General features: G+C 42.0%; 1 protein-coding gene across 1 annotated transcript in view; it reads left to right on the top strand.

Moving 5' to 3' along the window:
* Positions 1-19,420, top strand: part of igf1rb (insulin-like growth factor 1b receptor) — a 43,715-nt gene that overhangs the window by 18,283 nt on the left and 6,012 nt on the right. Inside the window, exons 3-20 of the mRNA XM_035179770.2 lie at positions 6,430-6,733; positions 7,107-7,243; positions 8,774-8,918; positions 10,279-10,487; positions 10,712-10,838; positions 11,395-11,630; positions 12,229-12,396; positions 12,491-12,698; positions 13,819-14,126; positions 14,221-14,354; positions 15,104-15,263; positions 15,403-15,502; positions 16,017-16,087; positions 16,178-16,407; positions 16,667-16,774; positions 17,313-17,475; positions 18,288-18,417; positions 18,554-18,688. Of these exons, the coding sequence (XP_035035661.1) occupies positions 6,430-6,733; positions 7,107-7,243; positions 8,774-8,918; positions 10,279-10,487; positions 10,712-10,838; positions 11,395-11,630; positions 12,229-12,396; positions 12,491-12,698; positions 13,819-14,126; positions 14,221-14,354; positions 15,104-15,263; positions 15,403-15,502; positions 16,017-16,087; positions 16,178-16,407; positions 16,667-16,774; positions 17,313-17,475; positions 18,288-18,417; positions 18,554-18,688 (3,073 nt within the window). The remainder of the gene's footprint in view (positions 1-6,429; positions 6,734-7,106; positions 7,244-8,773; positions 8,919-10,278; positions 10,488-10,711; positions 10,839-11,394; positions 11,631-12,228; positions 12,397-12,490; positions 12,699-13,818; positions 14,127-14,220; positions 14,355-15,103; positions 15,264-15,402; positions 15,503-16,016; positions 16,088-16,177; positions 16,408-16,666; positions 16,775-17,312; positions 17,476-18,287; positions 18,418-18,553; positions 18,689-19,420) is intronic.

The raw sequence follows: 19,420 nt of genomic DNA, 5'->3' as shown, positions 1-19,420 counted from the left end.
AATGAGCCAAGTCCTGGAAGGCACATGCACGCAACATGCTCTTGCACACTTTGTATACCTGTACCTGTCTTCATTCAGACAGTACCTGTGTTATGCTGAGTTCTGGCTGCCTGGCAAGGACAGTAAAACCTTATCAAGGCACCAACGTGGCGTGTTTTCTCTTGATGCTCCCAATGGCCAGTGCAACTATGACAGACTGGTACGTTGTGAATGTGTGTAGGAGAGATAGAGAGATAGCACAGGTTAAGGAGAGGCAGAGCAAATCCATGCACTGGCAACTAATTACCTAGACTTGAGATCAATAATCGAAAACACTGCTTTACCCGGTATTTAAGGTGAAACATCCTGACAATCACTGATGAATTTCTGGTTAGTGCTGTTGGGATAGAAACCAATACAGATTCCTATCTGTTCAGACTAGGGTTGCAAAATTCCGTGAATATTCAAAGTTGGAAACTTTCCATGGGAATTAACGGGAATATACGGGAATTAATGGGAATAAACTGGAAACTTTGGGGTAATTTATACTAACTGTATTTACCTTGTCATATACAGACATAAATATAAACATTTTGTTTTGTCATAAGCAGACATGCATGCAAACATTTCTAATACAAATTTTAAAAATGACATTTTTGACTTAATCCATTTGTGAGTAGAACTCTACCGTCTCTATGTGGATCTCAGGATAGAACCCGGTCAGTGAAAACTTATCAAAACCTGCAGGAACGATGGACTTAAATATGAAAATCTGACCTCAGCAGTTTCCTCTATGTGACAGTATGTTGGAGATGAGTATTGGTGGTTTCTGAATATATTTTTACTTTAGAGGAAATGGATGTAAAGTGCAAAGGGGAAGTAGTTTTACACATAAATGTCAGTTAATGGGAAGTAGTTCACAGGTGTTAAATTTCTCCTGTGGCTCAGTGGAGCAGAAAGCGATGTTGATGATGTCATCGACCATGATCAACCATGATCTTGGTTGTTTTAACCAAGATCATGCTGCAAGATCTAGAATTGCTAACGTTAGCCACTTGCCAGCAAGACAATTTTGTTCCTGTGGACTATAAATACCTGTTTGCGTTGTCAATCAATAATGGATACAGCGTGCTTTCTCGGACAAGAGGACTTCGGACTTTCATTTGACGCATTTGATCATGTCGGGTTGAGAGAAAAATAAAACAATCCATTAATTCTGTCAATTTGGTTTACAATAGCTAGCTACATCCTTTTCAAAGAAACACAGCGTGTGCTGCATTCCATACATCTTTAAAATAGAGTTTTGAATGACGTTTTTATTGCTCAGCCTTTAATTTGCGGTAATTACTTTTATTTTTGATAAGTAGCCCAACTCTCGCTTTTTTGATGGACCCCAACAGCCGCGAGTAATCGAGGTGATGGTGTACTTTTGTGTGGACATACATACATCCTACTCTCACTGCTGTAAAAAGTTAGCCTACTGTATACAAATAAACTTGGTATTAAAATGAACATGGCTTCAGTGTAACAAGTAATCAATATGCTAGGTAATGACAAAGACGTTCAAAAACAACAAAGTCATAGGTTTACGTTTCTGGCAGACAATGTTCCCAACTAGCTGCATCCAGGTTCCAGCTGAGCTAGGCTTGCCTAGTCTTGTTTTCAACTACATTTAAGTTACCTGTTATAAGCTAACATTTGCAACCCTAGTTCAGACATCCGACTCTCCCTGTTATCGTGGTACTGAGTCGTTCTTCTGCTAAAGCCTGGAGCGTCATCAAAGCAACCCGAGTCTGTGTGGTACATCCTGTTCTTATCACCTCAAGGAGGGGGCTGAAAATAAGGATTAACAATCGGAAAGGCTTTTAATTCTTATTCCATCAGCTGACCTCAGAGAGAGAGAGAGAAACAGCTACAGCTACCTGCCACATCCACTGTTTAACCAGCTGGCACGATATTTAGAATCGAATCGGAAGTTCTCTTAAGTTTTTTTTCTTCATATTTGTGTGTGCTACTTTTTCAAGGCTGCTAGAGTAAATGAGTTCAGAAAAGACAGACATTTTCCCGCCATCCAGCTGGTGACTGGTGTGAGTTTCTCAGCCGACCTTCCTGCTGGGCTGGTATGTCTGTTTCCCTGGACGCCTCGTATTGGCTTTTTGACCCACAGCAGTGATCTTTATCCCACAGTCGAGTGAGTGCCCTGTAATGACAGAATGGACTGCAAAATGTACAGTAACTTTTTTACAACCATCCCTTAAGTTTCTAGTAACCCTTTCTGACTGAAGCAACGATACAGGAAATACGCTTCACTTGTGTGGATGGATACATTCATAGATTTGTAATATCAAATATGCAGAATTAAAACAATCAAAATATCTTGTGTGTGTGTGTGTGTGTGTGTGTGTGTGTGTGTGTGTGTGTGTGTGTGTGTGTGTGTGTGTGTGTGTGTGTGTGTGTGTGTGTGTGTGTGTGTGTGTGTGTGTGTGTGTGTGTGATCTCCATCCTTAACTATCCTTCTCTATTCTTCCTCTTCTGTCCTCCTTACCACATCTAATTCCTCCTCTTCCATAGTTCATTCTACTCCTCATCCATCTACATTCTCCTCCTCTGCCCCTTCCTTTTCCTCTTAATCCTTCACCTCCTCCCCTTGAGCTGTAGCTCTGCATTAACCTCTCTCTTAAAGTGTAGCAGGGAGGAGACAGAGGATAAAAGCTGGGATCTATTATGTAGCAGCCGATGTACACTGTGTACCCATCTACCCCTCCACCTCTGCCCACCCTATACTGGTCACTCAGTGAGGAGGCTTCAGACTAGCAGCTCCAAACCGAAGACAGGGAAGATCTCCCTCCTCAACCCCCCCTCAGCTCTCTACAGGCACATTGCAAAATTACACCTTTCCAGCACAGCTTCCATCACCCCATGCAGGGGTCAGAGGGCGAGATGGAGTCGGTGGGCGGTGGGGGCTCCAAGCAGAGAAAGAACATTCTGTACCAGAGAAATGCAGCACTGGTTTTGTCCCGCTGAGCACGAACAGCCTGCTGAATGGTTGGTGGGACCACACAGTCTGAAGGGCCTGATTGGCTTCCGTGTCAGTCGGGAGGCAGCCCGGAAGGTCATCTCATGGTCACTGCCTGATGGTCAATCTTTGTCCAATGGGAAGCACAGTAGATTTCTTCTTCCTGAGTTCAGATCCAGTCACCCACTTTTCTAAATGGGAAAGTGATGACACTGCTCAGACACTGTATTAGATTTTTGAACCATGCATATTAGGTACTTCCAAGCAGGTGGGCTGAATTCAAGGTAGTTAGTGTTTGGTTAGTATTAGTATTTGGTCAGATAAGTGTGGACCAACAGTAAAAAAAATCAAAAAAATCTATCACTTTTTTCTCCTGTGGTATTGTTGCTCAAAATGGCTACTGTCATTTTCTCTGTCGGTCCACAAAACACATGAACGTGCACTGCCTGACAACTGCTAGAAGCTGACTTTTTTCTATGACTCGCTCTCGAACTTCTGGCTATCATCTCTGCTTCAGTGGTGTTTGTCTCTTCACCTTATGCGCAGTCGGAGCATGGGCCTGGTGCACGCAGGCAGGCAGGTCGGTCAGTGACAGACAGGTACGCCAGCCAATCATTTTAACTTGGTCTGAATGAAATGATCGGTAGTGAGGGCCACAGACACCAGTGTTTTAGCTTTTTTTTTCAGACAACATACTACCCCTACCTCTACCAACCCATATCTTCATGAATGCATAATATGATGCACATCAGCAATTCTGCCAGAAACCATTCAATCCATGGCAGTAACGGTGGTACACGTGCATGCTCACGAAGGTCACTCACACGCAACAGATTCAGAGTGACAGATTAGTTATCTGGTGGGACAAAGCACTGGATTGCATGCCACAACTGCAGCTGAAACTATGAGGTCTGACTGTCTGCTTGTATGGTAAAATTGTTATAGACCATAACGCGAGCATGCAACAGCGCTGTACACTCCCAAGTTAGAGAACTCTTATCAAAATATTAAAGGACAACATATGTCCAAAAATAATGGCATGAAGAATCCAGGTCCAGAGAACTCTTATGTTATTATTAGAAGTGTAACAATGTTTTGGTTCATTTTGTTGCAGGTTGAAGGACAAATCAGAATATGGCAGGCCGCCGAGTCTAGATAATGAATGGGAAACACTGGAAAACACCACACATTGTTTTCCAGTGTGGAAATGCTGGTAATGTCCTGATGTGTTTAAAACGCCATATAAACAAACTTTATTGTTATACATGAGAGCTGCAACAATTAGTAAATAAGTGGGAAGTATTTTCCTGTAGGATGAGTTGCTGGCACGCAGCTGTAAAGACATGTTTCCTAAAAACCACACTTCCTTTGAGTGTTGGGTTCCAAGTTATAGAGGTAAAAGATCAACCAGATGGTTGGAACTTTTCTGTTGTGTCTTAGGCCCTGGGAATGACTTCCTATTCCAATTTGACATCTGTTTTCTTTTTCTTTTTTTGAAGACGCTGTTCTTCAAAGAGCTTTGCATTCGGCGTTCAGCTCTTTTCAGTTCATCCATTTTGAAAACCGTAACAAAACAAGGATAAGCTGCAAGTTCGACGACTAAAACACCGATTCTGGAGTCATTAGGGATCACTGAAATTGACTGCTGTTATTACAGTAACAGTATACAAACCCTTTGGCCCTGGTGTCTTCCGTTTGTTCGACACAGCTAATAGAGGCAACATGTTGAAACGTGTCTCTGTGTTTTTATCTCTCAGCATCCGACATGATTTTCCATAACTTCTATTTGCCTGGTTTCTCTGTAAACACAGCCTCTGGTTAACCTAAGCAGATGACATCATGACAATTACAGTCTTTTGTTCGTGGAGTTGTTTTTCATTCAGATATGCCTGCCCCTTTGTTTATGCCCTGCACTTTAATAACACACACACAAAATTTCAAGAAGTGAGTTTCTGTTATTCCTTAGCAGTTGGTGTTTGTCTCTGTGGCAGATAACAAAAGTGCTTTGAAAGAAACGTTACGCTCTGTGGATTCTTTCTCCGTCTCTGTGGTGGTAAGGGGCTAAATGGAACCTCTATCTTTGGGAGGAACTGCAGTTGAGTTCAGCGAGGCCAATTCTGGACCCAAACATGGCATCATTTACTTCCCTGCTCTCTCAGTTAAGGTGTCAAATTGGGAAATGGGCTGTTGTTGTGTCTGCTTGCTCACTGTCTCCATCATACTTGATTTAAATTCCTCTACTGTCAAGACAAAGGCAAGCCGGGAGGTGTGGCTCCGCTCCATACGTAGGTCAGTCCAGTGTTTTCCCTCTGTAGCTTCCGATCAGTTTTTCCTGTCATCAGTTACAGTATCCTCTTATTTAGAGGGACACCACAGCAACTAGAGGAGTTATTTGTAGCTGTGCTGGTTGGAAAACCCGTACCGGAGGGGCTTTGTCACTGTGGATCTGGGATGAGCCTCGCACTGCACTACTGGGCTCAACACCAGCAACTGAGTTGGACAAAAGCTCTGACTCGCTGTTTGTTGGATTTGGTTTTGTTGGCTGCATTTTTTTTTACACATACAGAGTTGTTGGTTGCCTGTGAAGCAGTTTGCACGACTTCCTTTTGATTGTCGGTTTTTATTTGGTGTTTTACAAGCTCTATTCTGAGCTGGTTCACATGTCTGTACACACTCATCGTCAGTCATTCTCTAGTAAGTCTAAATCATTTGTTCAGGACTGTAGCCAGCAGTGTCGTGCCAGAGGCTAATTTGAGCTGAGGACTCAGTGCTTGTGTTTATTTGTGAGACTCTTTCATTTGCTAAAAATGGGGTAATGCATCTTTACTCTGTGTTCTTTGTTGTTGGATTTAGATCATAAGAACAGGGAGACTCAGGCAGGTTGTCTGTAATACATTAAGCAGATGTGTATTTTAGCTAGAGCTGCTTTTTTATTGTCATGATTAATTGAAAGTCTAAAGGATGATGAAAAATATCCATCAGAGACAAGTGCGACCTCTGTAGTTGTCTTGTTTTGTCTGACCAAAAAATCCAAAACCCCAAGGAAAACCCCATCCTTCCTGCTACAATAGATCTAGATCAACACTCGGAACTGATATTACCAAAAAAACATGGAGCTTTTAGCCTTAAACATTCTAGGAAACACTCAATTTAGAATATATTTTGTTGCATAGTTATTAACCTGAAAACTGCTTTATCAATATTAATATAGCCTATTAACTGTGTTCTGGGCAACTGTGATATGTAAATACTGATATGAGATCAGTGGATATTCTGCCAAATGAATCCAAATGTAATCACAGGCATGAAAAGCTGCCTCCCATGGAGTAGTATCGAATGGATGTCCTAATGTGTCACTTATGATTTGTAGGGAAAAACATTAACTGAAATATGTTTTTAGTAAATAACTCCCCTTGTCTCTGTCTCCCTACCAGAATGCCCTGAGAAGTGTGTGCAGCGAGCTTGCACAGCGGACGGCGAGTGCTGCCACCCTCAGTGTCTAGGCAGCTGCACAGTCCCCTTTAACGACACAGCATGTGCCGCATGCGTGCATTACTACCACCAAGGGCGCTGTGTGGCCGACTGCCCTCCCGGCACCTACAAGTTCGAGGGCTGGCGCTGCATCAGTGCCGAGCTTTGCTCCAAAGTCCACCTCCCAGAGTTCGACAGCTTCATCATCCACAGTGGAGAGTGCATGCCCGAATGCCCGTCTGGGTACACGCGCACTACACCCTACAGGTGAGCCGTAGTCTACCCTGAGCTAGGCTGGAATGGAGCCACTGGGTGGAGGTACTCGGATTGTTGGTCTGACATTGGTACCAGTTCCACACCCTGTCATTAGTCTTCATTCTTAAGTTTCATCAGGGCAAGAATAGAGTTTAATACAACAGCTACGATAAAAAGCCGCTATTTTCTAGGTTCTGGTTAAATCTTGTAATCATCTGGCTGGTCTTGTGAAACACTCGACATAAACTGTTTCAGGGACAGAAATAAAAAGTAAAAGGTCAGGGGAGACTTTAAAGACTGAAGTTAAGCAATGTGTGTCAGTGAACTGACGTACTGCACATTTAGCACCTCCTGTTTCTCACTATCACTCTCTGTCTGTCTCCAGTATGAACTGTACAGCCTGTGATGGTCTGTGTGATAAAGTGTGTGAGGAGAAGGTCATTGACTCCATGGACGCTGCTCAGTCTCTCAAAGGCTGCACTGTTATTAAAGGCAACCTGCATATCAACATCCGCCGAGGCCGTAAGTACCACAGCACGATACCACAACAACACGACACCTAACATTTCCACTGCTTCCAGTGTTCGTTAAAGGAGGACAGAGGAGTTTAGATTCAGTTCAGCACGTCCTACATGTTTCTCAGCAGGTCTAGATTATGTAATGACTGATGACATTACAAAACATTACATATCATTAGGCGGCAAAGTGACTTACAATTAATGCATTCAACATCTATGAGGGGCCATTTAGGGGTTACGTATCTTGCCCAAGGACACTTGCAGATGGGGAAGACTGAGGATCGAACTACCGATCAGAGTTTCGTCCTTATTAAACTTAATCCTCTGAAGAATAATTTTATGCACTTAGTCTTTCAACTAAAAACATAATGATAAAGACGTTATTCATCAGTTTCCTCTTGCATGTTAAAATGACTTGGGGACTAAATCATCTTTTTGTATTTGTATTATCAATCTGCTAATTCCAGAAATCTCCATATATGGTTCAAATATCTTTAGAACCATTCATCCTATAGGCTTCACACTTGTATGTGTATTGTTAAGGGCTTTGTTGAATGTGGTGCGATTTGGACTTGAGATACATTCAATATTAATACAATTTGAATAAACATGCAACCAGCGCTCTCTAGCAGTGGCGGCTGGGACTGCACTCATAACTGTAAGTGACGTTGGTGATCACAACAGTGTGTTCTCAGTAATGGGCGCTCTCACGACAATGTCAACGACAGCCGATTCTGTAGTTCTCGGAGTTCGGTTCTATGTACTGAGTCGAGCTTCACCGAACTTTCAATAATCAGGTGAACAGCTCCTTTTGTTGCAGCAAGGGCACGTGTTCTGTGCTAGTAAAGGCAACGCCAGAATTAGTCCTGAAAAACTAGGAAGTCATAGTTGACTGCTTCAGGTTTTCTCAGTGACTGATGCCCATGTTTAGAGGGCAGGGTGTTGATAGGGTAGATATATTAAAATACAATTTAATAATATAAAAAAATTAAACACAACATTGCTGAATGTAAATGAAGATTTATTCAACCCCAATATATTATCCCCTTTAACAAATAAAAGTATTTGAAGATTGAGTATGTGTTTGCTTAAGTAGACTGTGTTGGTTAAGTTGTTTTATTATTTCAAAATTTGAGTATCAAAAAACTAATCTCTGTAATTCTTGTGAAATAGTTGAACTCTTGTTCATCAGTCCTGATTATCTACACTCCAGATATCAGCGCAGTTAATCAGTAGATCACTACTAGGAACTGTATAATTAGACGATTTGAAAAAATCCTATTCAAGGAGGCAAATAGGGCAACAAAGAATTGAAGGGAAAAAACAGTAGCAGATAGAAGATGTAAATCAGTTGAGGAGGTTTTCAGTCTCTCAACAAATACCTCAAATATACAAGTTCTATTTAGCTCAAACATAATGGTGTCATGAACCGAGTTAAGTCAGTGATAAAAACTGAGTGTGTAAATTAGACTATATGAATAAGATATGTGAATAAATAATTAATAATGGGAGTTTGTCTGTGTGTATGTTTTAGACAACATGGTGGCAGAGCTGGAGAGTTTCACTGGTTTAATTCAGAGGGTGACGGGATACGTGCGGATCAGACACTCTCACACTCTGAGCTCCCTGGCCTTCCTCCGCAGCCTCAGATACATCGACGGAGAAGACCTTCTGGATGAGTACGAACATGCACACACACAGATGTTAATATATGGTCACACTCCTAAGTTAAGTTCTGCTCTATTGTTCTCTCACATTCATAAATTAATGAAAGAGGATTCCCTTGAATGGGTGTTTACTCTAAACCATTTTCAGACATGGACATTGGAAAAATTCCTCTAACAGTGGAGTCCATGTCTTTTCCGGAGTTTGCCTTTCACATATGAACAACGCCGCAGAAGATTCTCCGTGTCAGACACGTTCACAACAACAGGCAGGACGTAATATGTTAATTCCACTGCGGAGATCACGTGTTGTTGTTGTTTACAACACTTCGACTCTGGCTTCGGCCCTTATCACCTAAAGCTCTTGAATCTCTTTCTCATATCAAGTTTGCATCTTCATCTTTTGTTTTGTTCATTTTTGCGTCTGTCAAGACGTGTTAGAAACATTATCATCGCGCCCACTCGCTCACAATGAATCCTCCGGATAATTTCCTGCTGTATTCTAGCATGGGCTTATTCTGACATTATCCAGAGTTTTTGCTGGGGGATGGCAGGAAGAACTTGAGAAAATGTCCACAGCCTTTGACAAGGACATTTGCCTTCTCACATACAGCCCCTCTGGATAATTTCAGGAGGGGCTGTATGGGAAAACAGCTCTAGTGACTATTCTCAGCATCAGGCAGACTTTGAAAAATTATGTTTTGTTGCAACACTCTAACAAATGTGAGGAAAGAACCTTGTGTAGTGTTTGTTTTATAATGTGGTTGGTCAAGGTCATCACTGAAATGTTATTTTGTCTGTGAGGACGAAGACAGACTTCCATGTTTTGGTTTGAATAACTGTACTGTCACCAAAGTATATAAAAAAAACTCACTCAAGAATCTTGTTTTTAACTTGAACGAATATCAACTGCATAACCCCCTTTTTATAAGACCTTGAATGCAGCTTAACTTACAACCGTCCAAGGAAAGGCTCTCTCAGGGTCATGGAGTGGCCATCACTCCCCCCTCTTTCTGCTTCTCCTTGAGCTCACAGGAATCTTAGCATCCCAAGGCACACATTACAGTCATTCCTGGATGTCTGGGTGTTACCCAATGACTCATAAAAGCTCCTCTCCCCGTTTCTCCTCTATACCCCTATACCCCCTCTTCTCATTTCCTCTGTAAAACCCCCCTTTCTTTGACACCTCATTGTGCATTCTTTCCATTAAGCACTGAAAATAAGGCATTGTTCTTGGTGGGAAAATTGGTCCACAGCTTGGCACAAATTCCGATACACACATAACCTTAAGCAGAAACAGTACACAGTGAATATAGAACTAAGAGACTCATTGTTGACTATCTTTCATTCATCCTCTCCTCTTTCCACCCTCCAGCATGTACGCCTTCTCAGCGTTTGACAACCAGCAGCTCCAGTATCTTTGGGACTGGAAACAGCACAATCTCACTATCAAAACAGGAAAGCTGTTCTTCAGAGCCAACCCGAAGCTGTGCAGGTCTGAGATCCGCAACATGTGGAACAAAACGGGTATCCAGGGCCGCTATGATGAGAGCGATTTCCGAAACAACGGCGACCGAGCCAGCTGTAAGGGTCAAATGAGCATTAGTCTTACAACCACAAAAATTGTAATTGCTATGTCCAGTACATGTGCAGGAGATACTCTACTTTACTAGCAGTTTCCAAACACCTCCTGAGTCTGATGTGTCAGTATTTACTGCATTACTCTGTCAACATGACTAGTTGCTGCACATTTTAACAGAAACATATTGAAGTACTTTGATTTTAACTGTGTTCCCACTCCCTCCTAGGTGAAAGCACTATCCTGAAGTTCAAGTCCAACACCACCAGCAGCACACGGATCAAACTGATCTGGCAGCGGTACCGGCCTCCTGACTACAGGAACCTCATCAGCTTTATTGTCTACTACAAGGAGGCGTAAGTGTTTCAGAGTAGCCCCAGTCATTGGCTTCTGATCGTAGCAGTGATCGGCGCTGCAACTCAATTTCCCCAGCTTATTTTTACACTGCTCAACAGGATTTCAAATGCACTGAGCAATAAATAAAATAAACAGTAAATAAACGGTCAATGAAAGTCAATATCTAAAAATTACTGTACAATAAAATACACAAACATTCATTGCCCTTTACATTCCAACACCTGGAAGTTAAATGCACATCATCATGTCACTAAGAAAAAGTGCAGCATCAGCTTCTAGACTGCCAAAGTAAAGACAAAAAAGAAATTGGTCACCAGTTTGTGTTTCATCACTGCTGATCGGATCCGATAAAAACTTGTTTTTACTGCAGAGTCATTTGACCCGGGAGTTAATGCTGATTATATCCATTCTCATTGCAGAAAAAAGCCAGATGTTAGTAGGTGTCAGTGGGGTTTTTTATCTGTGGAAAAGGGGCTTATATTACATGAATGTAACTAATTAACAAATTTAAAAGGTTCATGATTATCTATTAACCTAATTTCTTCTTCTTTCCAGGCCATTCCAGAACATCACAGAGTTCGAGGGGCAGGACGGCTGTGGCTCCAACAGCTGGAACATGGTGGACGTGGAGCTGAGGCTGGACAAGAACTCTGACCCTGGCGTTCTGCTGTCTGGTCTGAAACCCTGGACGCAGTATGCCGTCTTCGTCAAGGCTATCACGCTGATGGTGGAGGACAAACATATGCCGAGTGCCAAGAGCAAGGTTGTCTACATCCGCACAAGCCCCTCAGGTAAACATAGACTGAGAGTAGAGAAAACACATGTTACTATGATCCTAGAATGGCTGCAAATGATATAGAGGCGCTAAAAGAGTGTAACTCTTTTTAACTAAACCTCCATTAAATCTCGCAAACATTCATCGTGCATGAGTGTTGGGGAAAGGTCAGACCATCAGTAGTGTTAGGAAGTTTTAAATTACGATTATATACTAATGGACATTAGATTTCCCTTGTTAAACTGTGATATTAACAGACTATACACATGGGATTTTTGCGATAACATTCCCGGGTTTAATCCAGATGTACTGTAAGGAGATGAGGAAGAGAGTTTTTAAATAAACACAGCTGCAACTCAAAGAGATGGAGAAAACCCCATTTACAAAAACTATAATACAATTAGATGAAAAGGAAGGGTGCTTTAAACAAATCCAGCTGCAGTGGAAAGATGTAGCAGTGCTGTGATGTCAGTGAATCACATCTGCACTGGCACAATCTGCATCCTACCCTGAAGGAGAGACGTTTCCTAAAAGCTGGTGGAAATCAGGTTTCTCAAGCAGCCACATGGTGACGACACTGAGGTCAGAATAATTTCAACTTTTATCTCTCTCAGCGCCCTCCATGCCTCAGGATGTGCGGGCATACTCTAACTCCTCGACGCAGCTGCTTGTGCGTTGGTCGCCCCCCATCGCACCAAATGGAAACCAGACTTATTACCTGGTCAGATGGCAGCAACAAGCCGAAGACAGAGAGCTGTACCAACACAACTACTGCTCTAAAGGTGCGCACATAGATAGACATACAACTTCATCACTCAACTCTACTGCTCGTTGTGTACATTGGTCATGAAACACATCCTCCTACTTCTCCTGCAGAGCTGAAGATTCCCATAAGGATTGCTGCCATAGGTGTGGGAGACCAGGAAGAGGACACCAAGCCCACTAAACCGGATCCTGAGGGGGGAGATAAAGGTCCCTGTTGCCCCTGCCCCAAGTCAGTGGAGGACCTGGAGGCTGAAGCTGCTGACGCCTCCTACCGAAAGGTCTTTGAAAACTTCCTGCACAACTCAATTTTTACACCAAGGTAAGCTACACATCATCATTATCTCATTGTTTAGCTAAGCTTTTTTTGTATAAAAAAGTGACAACCTAATTTTATTCACAAATTTGATGCTGTGCTGCTCACATGTAGTTTTTGTGCAATATCTCTATAAATTCAGTTAGCCATCCCGAGCTGTCCTTTGCCATCATATAATAATGTTAAGTGTTTAAACAACAGAAACAAAAAGGGAGAAGGGTCCAACATAACCCTAACCATAGTCAAACAACCTCGTATTTCTATCCTTGTGTGGACACACATTGACATAATCCATTCCCTAGCCCCTTACCCTAAGCCCCCTATTACAACTAACTCTAAACCTAAAGGCAAAACTTAACCCTCTTTAAAGTGAGGGTTAGAAAGGCTGAAATGTCCTTACCCTTTATGTTCTTGTAGGATCTAAATGGTCTGTTCAAGTACACACACACACACACACACACACACTGTTGATCTTAATAAGAGCTCAGCATGTTTTGAGGAAATAGATGGATGTCTTTATTTCTATATTTGAACTCTACTCATCTGATTCTAACTGACATCTCAGAGATTTTTCTACATTTGATAGAACTATTTAAAATTCTTAAAGAAAGAGTTTATAATTTTTCCCCCCTAAAAATAGGAATAATATTGAAGATAAAAACTTCAAAACTTTGAAAGGGTGCATTCTTTCAGATACATAACATGGTCCACGTTGAGGTGAAAAAAGAAAATTAACTCCTCTTCTATTTAAGCACAAAAAAATGTAATACACATGCTCCTGGAACAACTTGGTAAACGTTCTTTGCACTCGGGTCAAGTTTGGATGTTGTGGAAGTGGTCTGATGTCACATGTTGGCATAAACTGTATCCTTTGCTAGTGTAAGTGTTACAAGCTGTCAGTAATTTTATTCATGCCTAACAAGTTTAACAAGTTTCACCCCAGCTTCTGAAATTAAGGCCAACTGGTGATGACAGAAGGAATATACCTCATACACTCTGAGCTGAGCGATGATTTTTAGTAACTGTGACATCGACATTGAAAAAAAAAGGCAGTAAACAGTCAAAATCTAAATTTTCTCTCCTTCCTTCCTCCTTCTTCCCTTGTATCTCCACCATTCTCTTCCAGGCCTCCAGATCGTCGCCGCAGAGATCTCTTTGGCATCGCCAACTCCACTCACCCCCGCCGCAACCGTCTGCACACGAACAGCAGCAATGTCCCTCCTCTCCAAGCCGCTGGTAACAGCAGCACCCTGGCTGATGTGGAGCCAGCGGACAGAGAGTTTGATTTCATGGAGCAAGCTGTGACGGAGCGCAGGCTGCAGATCTCTGGCCTGCAGCCGTTCACTGTGTACCGCATTGACATTCACGCCTGCAATCGACAGGTCCAGCGTTGCAGCGCGGCAGAGTTCGTCTTCTCCAGAACCAAGCCTGCAGGTTAGAGAAGTGTAACTCAACCACTGGGTGGTTAACAGTGTTGCTGTTTTTGTCATTTGGCCACAATGCTAACCTTTTTTTCTGTGTTTTCCAGAAAAGGCTGACGACATTCCGGGCCAGGTGACCTTGGAGGGCCATGAGGACTGGGTGTTTCTGCGCTGGCCAGAGCCACCTCACCCCAATGGACTCATCCTGATGTATGAGATCAAGCTTAAGCTGGCTGCTGAGGTAAAACAACATCTCCACATCGTCACTCGTAACCTGCTGGAGGAAAATTTATTTAAAAGAAATCCAAATTTATCAAAGTGAAGAATTAATTTATTTATCAGATGGGTCCACATTTGAATAAAATATTGGTGGAGCTTCTGTTTGACCAGTCATTTAGTTTGAGGAAAATCAATATCCTCTTCATGCATAAAGGACTTTGGCTTCATAGACTACATTAGTTGTTTTTCACTCGGATGGATTAGTACGAATCAAAACTATCCTCTTGAACTTGAAAGATTTTCTGCATGATTAAATACAGGTAATCATGCAGAAAATCTTTCAAGTTCAAGAGGATAGTTTTTTAATATAAGATGTTTTTTAATATAAGATGTCCTTTTGATAGATATGATTTGTTGTTGATGCTAAATGAATGTATGCTCAAAGAAATTTGATAAGAATTTATCCAGTTAATAGGAGTGAAATGTTTATACCTAAGAAACTTTCTTAAGTGACGACAGCAGGTTGCACAAATATTAACCAAGCAACTGGCCCAATGAACAGAGATGAGTCTTATTATTCATCAGTCATGAGGTAGAAAGAGTTTACATCTGTGAACAATCTGTGAACTTCCCATTAAAAACAGCAGGTCATGGATTCTCTTTTTTGGATTAGTCCAATAATTCTGTCAATTGTAAGTTTTCTTTTTTCTCTCTTTTCCTCACTGTGTGTGTGTGTGTGTGCGTGTGCGTGTGTGTTTGTGCGTGTGTCAGACTGAGAAACATGAGTGTGTCTCTGGTCAGATGTATCTGGCCCAGCGTGGCGTTCGGCTTTCCAACCTCAGTCCAGGAAACTACTCAGTCAGAGTGAGAGCCACGTCGTTGGCTGGCAACGGCTCCTGGACACACATTGTGGATCTCTATGTAGCTGAACGTAAGACACACACACACACACACACACACACACACTCTCTGCATCTGTACACTGAAATTCTCCCTCCCAATTTTCTAATAAAACACACCATATGTAACACTTTTGACAACAACAGTAATTAAAATGTTCGACCCAACAGGATATGAAAACGTCCTCTATGCTATGATCTTCATTCCCATCGCCATCATCCTCTTCATCTGCCTGCTGGTCACAATGCTGGTGGCCTTCAACAGGAAAAGGTGTGTGATTCTGTGTATTGTAGTTATGTGTATAGAGCATAGTGATTGTTTCTTCACCCATAAATATCTTAATACAAAACGCATTCAAAGAAAAGCTGTGGAAGCTGAGTGACCTCACCAAGCCGAACCAAAGCAGCACAAGTCCTATAATATAAACACCAATATAATGTATATAATATAAAGATATTTTTTATAGATGTTTTAGGTCCAGAAGATATTTTGGTTAGTCTCTCTTAACAGCTATCTGCATATTCAAATCTGTTTATAGAGATCAAACTGTAATAGACACCTAAGAAATAAACTGTTTTTCTTATTGAATCAATTACTGATAAATTCAATTCCTCCAACCCCAGTAGCTTTTAAACTGAAATGATACAGTACCATGTTCTTTTGGAAACATATATCAATGGATTGTACTCAATGCAGATCCCAAAAGTATATAAGCATATTGTGTGAGTGTAAAGTTAAATGCAAGTGTGTATATTGTAAATGCTTCTGTTTTTTATTTGGTCAGGAATAGCGACCGTCTTGGAAATGGAGTCCTGTATGCCTCAGTCAATCCAGAGTACTTCAGTGCTGCAGAAAGTGAGTGAAATGTTAATGTGACTAATGTAGTGCAGAGTTTTATTGTGTATTGTGAGTTTTAATACATGAATCTTTTCACCTTGTGTTCAGTGTATGTACCAGATGAGTGGGAGGTGGCGCGGGAGAAGATCGCCCTGAGTCGAGAGCTTGGCCAGGGCTCGTTTGGCATGGTGTATGAAGGCCTGGCGAAGGGCGTGGTCAAAGATGAGCCAGAGACACGAGTCGCCATCAAGACTGTCAACGAGTCCGCCAGCATGAGGGAGAGAATAGAGTTTCTCAATGAAGCCTCCGTCATGAAGGAGTTCAACTGTCACCATGTGGTGCGTACACACCCAAGCACAGACATCCAATGACATGACATGCACACACACACACACATCACCCAGAAGGATTCTTAAACATTAGGCCACTGGATGTTCCTCCACTTTGTCCTGAGACTTTTAAACCATTAGAGAATAAACAAATGTTTGAATCCACATTAGTGTATTGAAGAATAAACACGAGGTCGGATCAGTTTCTGCAGGGGACGAGATTGTGAGTTCATTCTTGCTTCATGGCGATGTGTTGTGTTTATTGCAGGTTCGTCTCCTGGGAGTGGTCTCTCAGGGTCAGCCCACTCTGGTCATCATGGAGCTGATGACACGAGGAGACCTTAAGAGTTACTTGCGCTCCCTCCGACCTAAAGAGGTACTGTCTGACTTATTAACTGCATCTGCTTCTTCCAACCAGAGAGAGGTGGTGGTCAGCCCTCCTTTTGGCTATAATGGTTTATTTATTCCTCTGCTACTATTGAAGCTTTGTCTCTGGTTGTGTGTGAGTGTGATAACTTAGGGCAACTTATCACCTTTTGGTTGTTGGATAAAATACACCACATTCAGAAACCTGTGATAAATGGATTCAGCTTGACCGATTTATTTGTTTATCTTTTTTATTTATGATTTATAATAAACTGGTTAAAAGCGCTAAACTGTAAATTAGCAAGCCTCAATTACATTTCTGTGTCATAAGGGTTTAATAATTACATCTATGGAACCATTGCCAATTTAGATTTTGTATTCTAAAACTTTCTACTTTTCATAAAACTCCATATTATGTAGAGAGGAAGTTTAGGGAACTGTATATAACACAATGAACTTGAGTCTTAACCCTGTCAGATATTTAACCATCAAGACCTTGTTCTTCACGTACAACTTACTCTTCTCTCTGTCTGTCTTTCTATCTGCAGCAGCAGTGGACGAGCCTGTCTCTCCCTCCTCTGAAGAAGATGCTTCAGATGGCAGGGCAGATCGCTGATGGCATGGCGTACCTCAACGCCAACAAGTTTGTCCACAGAGATCTGGCAGCCAGGAACTGCATGGTGGCTGAGGACTTCATCGTTAAGATTGGAGGTAAAGCACTGTAGGGGCATCAGAGGTCACCGTCGCCTGAGAAACTGAAGTGGGAGGGAGTTTAGTGCTGGCTCATTAAGTGGAAATTAAATGGTAGCTACTGCACAACCAGATTATCAGGGGAACATTAATCCCAGTTAGAGTATTTCATGTTTACAAAAGTGTGTTCCCGAACACAAAAAGACCTGGAGGAATTCTGCCAGACCCAGACCCATCTATCTTTTGAAAGTTGGGACCTGGACAGAACCGAGAAAATGCTGGACCAATCCCAGTCGGGAGACACAGACCCTATCAGCACAGATTTCACATCTGATTGCTTTAAAAAGTTAACGTTAAGTTTCAACAACAAACTTTGTGTGTCACCTAATGTATTGTTGGCAGCTTTCTCCCCTGTGCCTGGCTGTGATGCATATAATCCATCCTCCAGGAAAGTTTGTAAACATAATGTTAAACAGCCCTGGAAATAGAATGTGGATCTGAACCCACACAGGTCCTGGGTTGTACCTCTAATCTTAGAGGTGAAGTGAACCTTCTAAGACCAGTGGTGTACATGTGTCAATACGTTTTCATCGTGTGTGTACTTTAATACCAGCACAGAGTGATCTGTAAAGGATCATGCTTACAGTAATATGTCTTGGTTTATTACCTTGGTAAATGTCGCCCTCCTATGTAATATGGACCAGACAACATGTAGAATAACAAGAAGTATGAAGACATTTACATCCAGTGTCTGGTTTGTTATGTTGCCAGACTTGCCTTTGTTCCAGTTTTTCACTTTTGTCATTTTCAATTCTGTTTGTGTGTAATTCTAGATTTTGGCATGACCAGAGACATATATGAGACGGATTACTACCGCAAAGGTGGTAAGGGTCTGCTCCCTGTCCGCTGGATGTCACCGGAGTCCCTGAAGGATGGGGTCTTCACGACTAACTCTGATGTTTGGTGAGCGCGCGCGCGCACACACACACACACACACACACACACACACAGCTGCTTCCTTTTCTGTGTTAACTGCTTTCAAAACTGTCTTGTGATCATAACTGTGATAATGGAAGTCGCACTCTGTCCCCCTGTGTAGGTCGTTTGGGGTTGTACTGTGGGAGATTTCCACTCTGGCTGAGCAGCCATACCAGGGTCTGTCCAATGAGCAGGTGCTCCGCTTTGTCATGGAGGGAGGGCTGCTGGAGAAACCACAAAGCTGTCCTGACATGCTGTAAGACACAAACACACACACACTTCTCTGCAGAGAAACACATCAACAAACTACTTACCTACAAACTACTATCTGGGCATCTTGTTTTCTTCTACTCCACTAGCTCAATCATACATGACTTCTATTCATTCTCACAAACAGTGAAGCCTTTCTGCTGCTCCGCTTCAGCCTGTGGGTCGTTGGGATTTCCATACCACAGCCCTTCTGTTTGTCACTGTGCGCTCTTGTGTTTTCCATGATGTGTTTGTACTTAATATGAAAGAGCCTGAGTATAAACCCACATCAAAAGAGCTGTGAACGTTGCAGATAAATTTGGCCACCAACCACAAAAACATTGAGGGTGGTGGAGTCATGAGGAGAACAAATGTGAAGCCACGGGGTTTGTTGTGAGAATAATGACAAGGGCTTGCTTTCAAAATCAACTCTCTGTTCATGTGTGGGTTCTCTAACAGCAATCACACACACATATGCTTCTAAACTACAAAGTGATGTATGGCATAGTTTGTAATAGCATACACAGTATCCACTTAAAGGTACAGTTCGGCAATTCAGAAAATAAACTTCCTTCATTAAATTAATTGTAAGATAATACCTTATATAAAGTGCTTTAATATTTTAATTGTTGTGTACGTTGTGACAAATTAATAGCTGAACAATGAATACAACTTTGTTACGTCACATAGTGTCAAACAAATAACAGCCCTCACTGACCTGTCCCAAGTCAGTTGATTA

Source organism: Hippoglossus stenolepis, chromosome 1 (assembly GCF_022539355.2).
Source record: "Hippoglossus stenolepis isolate QCI-W04-F060 chromosome 1, HSTE1.2, whole genome shotgun sequence".
Taxonomy (NCBI): Eukaryota; Metazoa; Chordata; class Actinopteri; order Pleuronectiformes; family Pleuronectidae; genus Hippoglossus; species Hippoglossus stenolepis.
This window is presented reverse-complemented; position numbering and strand designations above follow the sequence as displayed.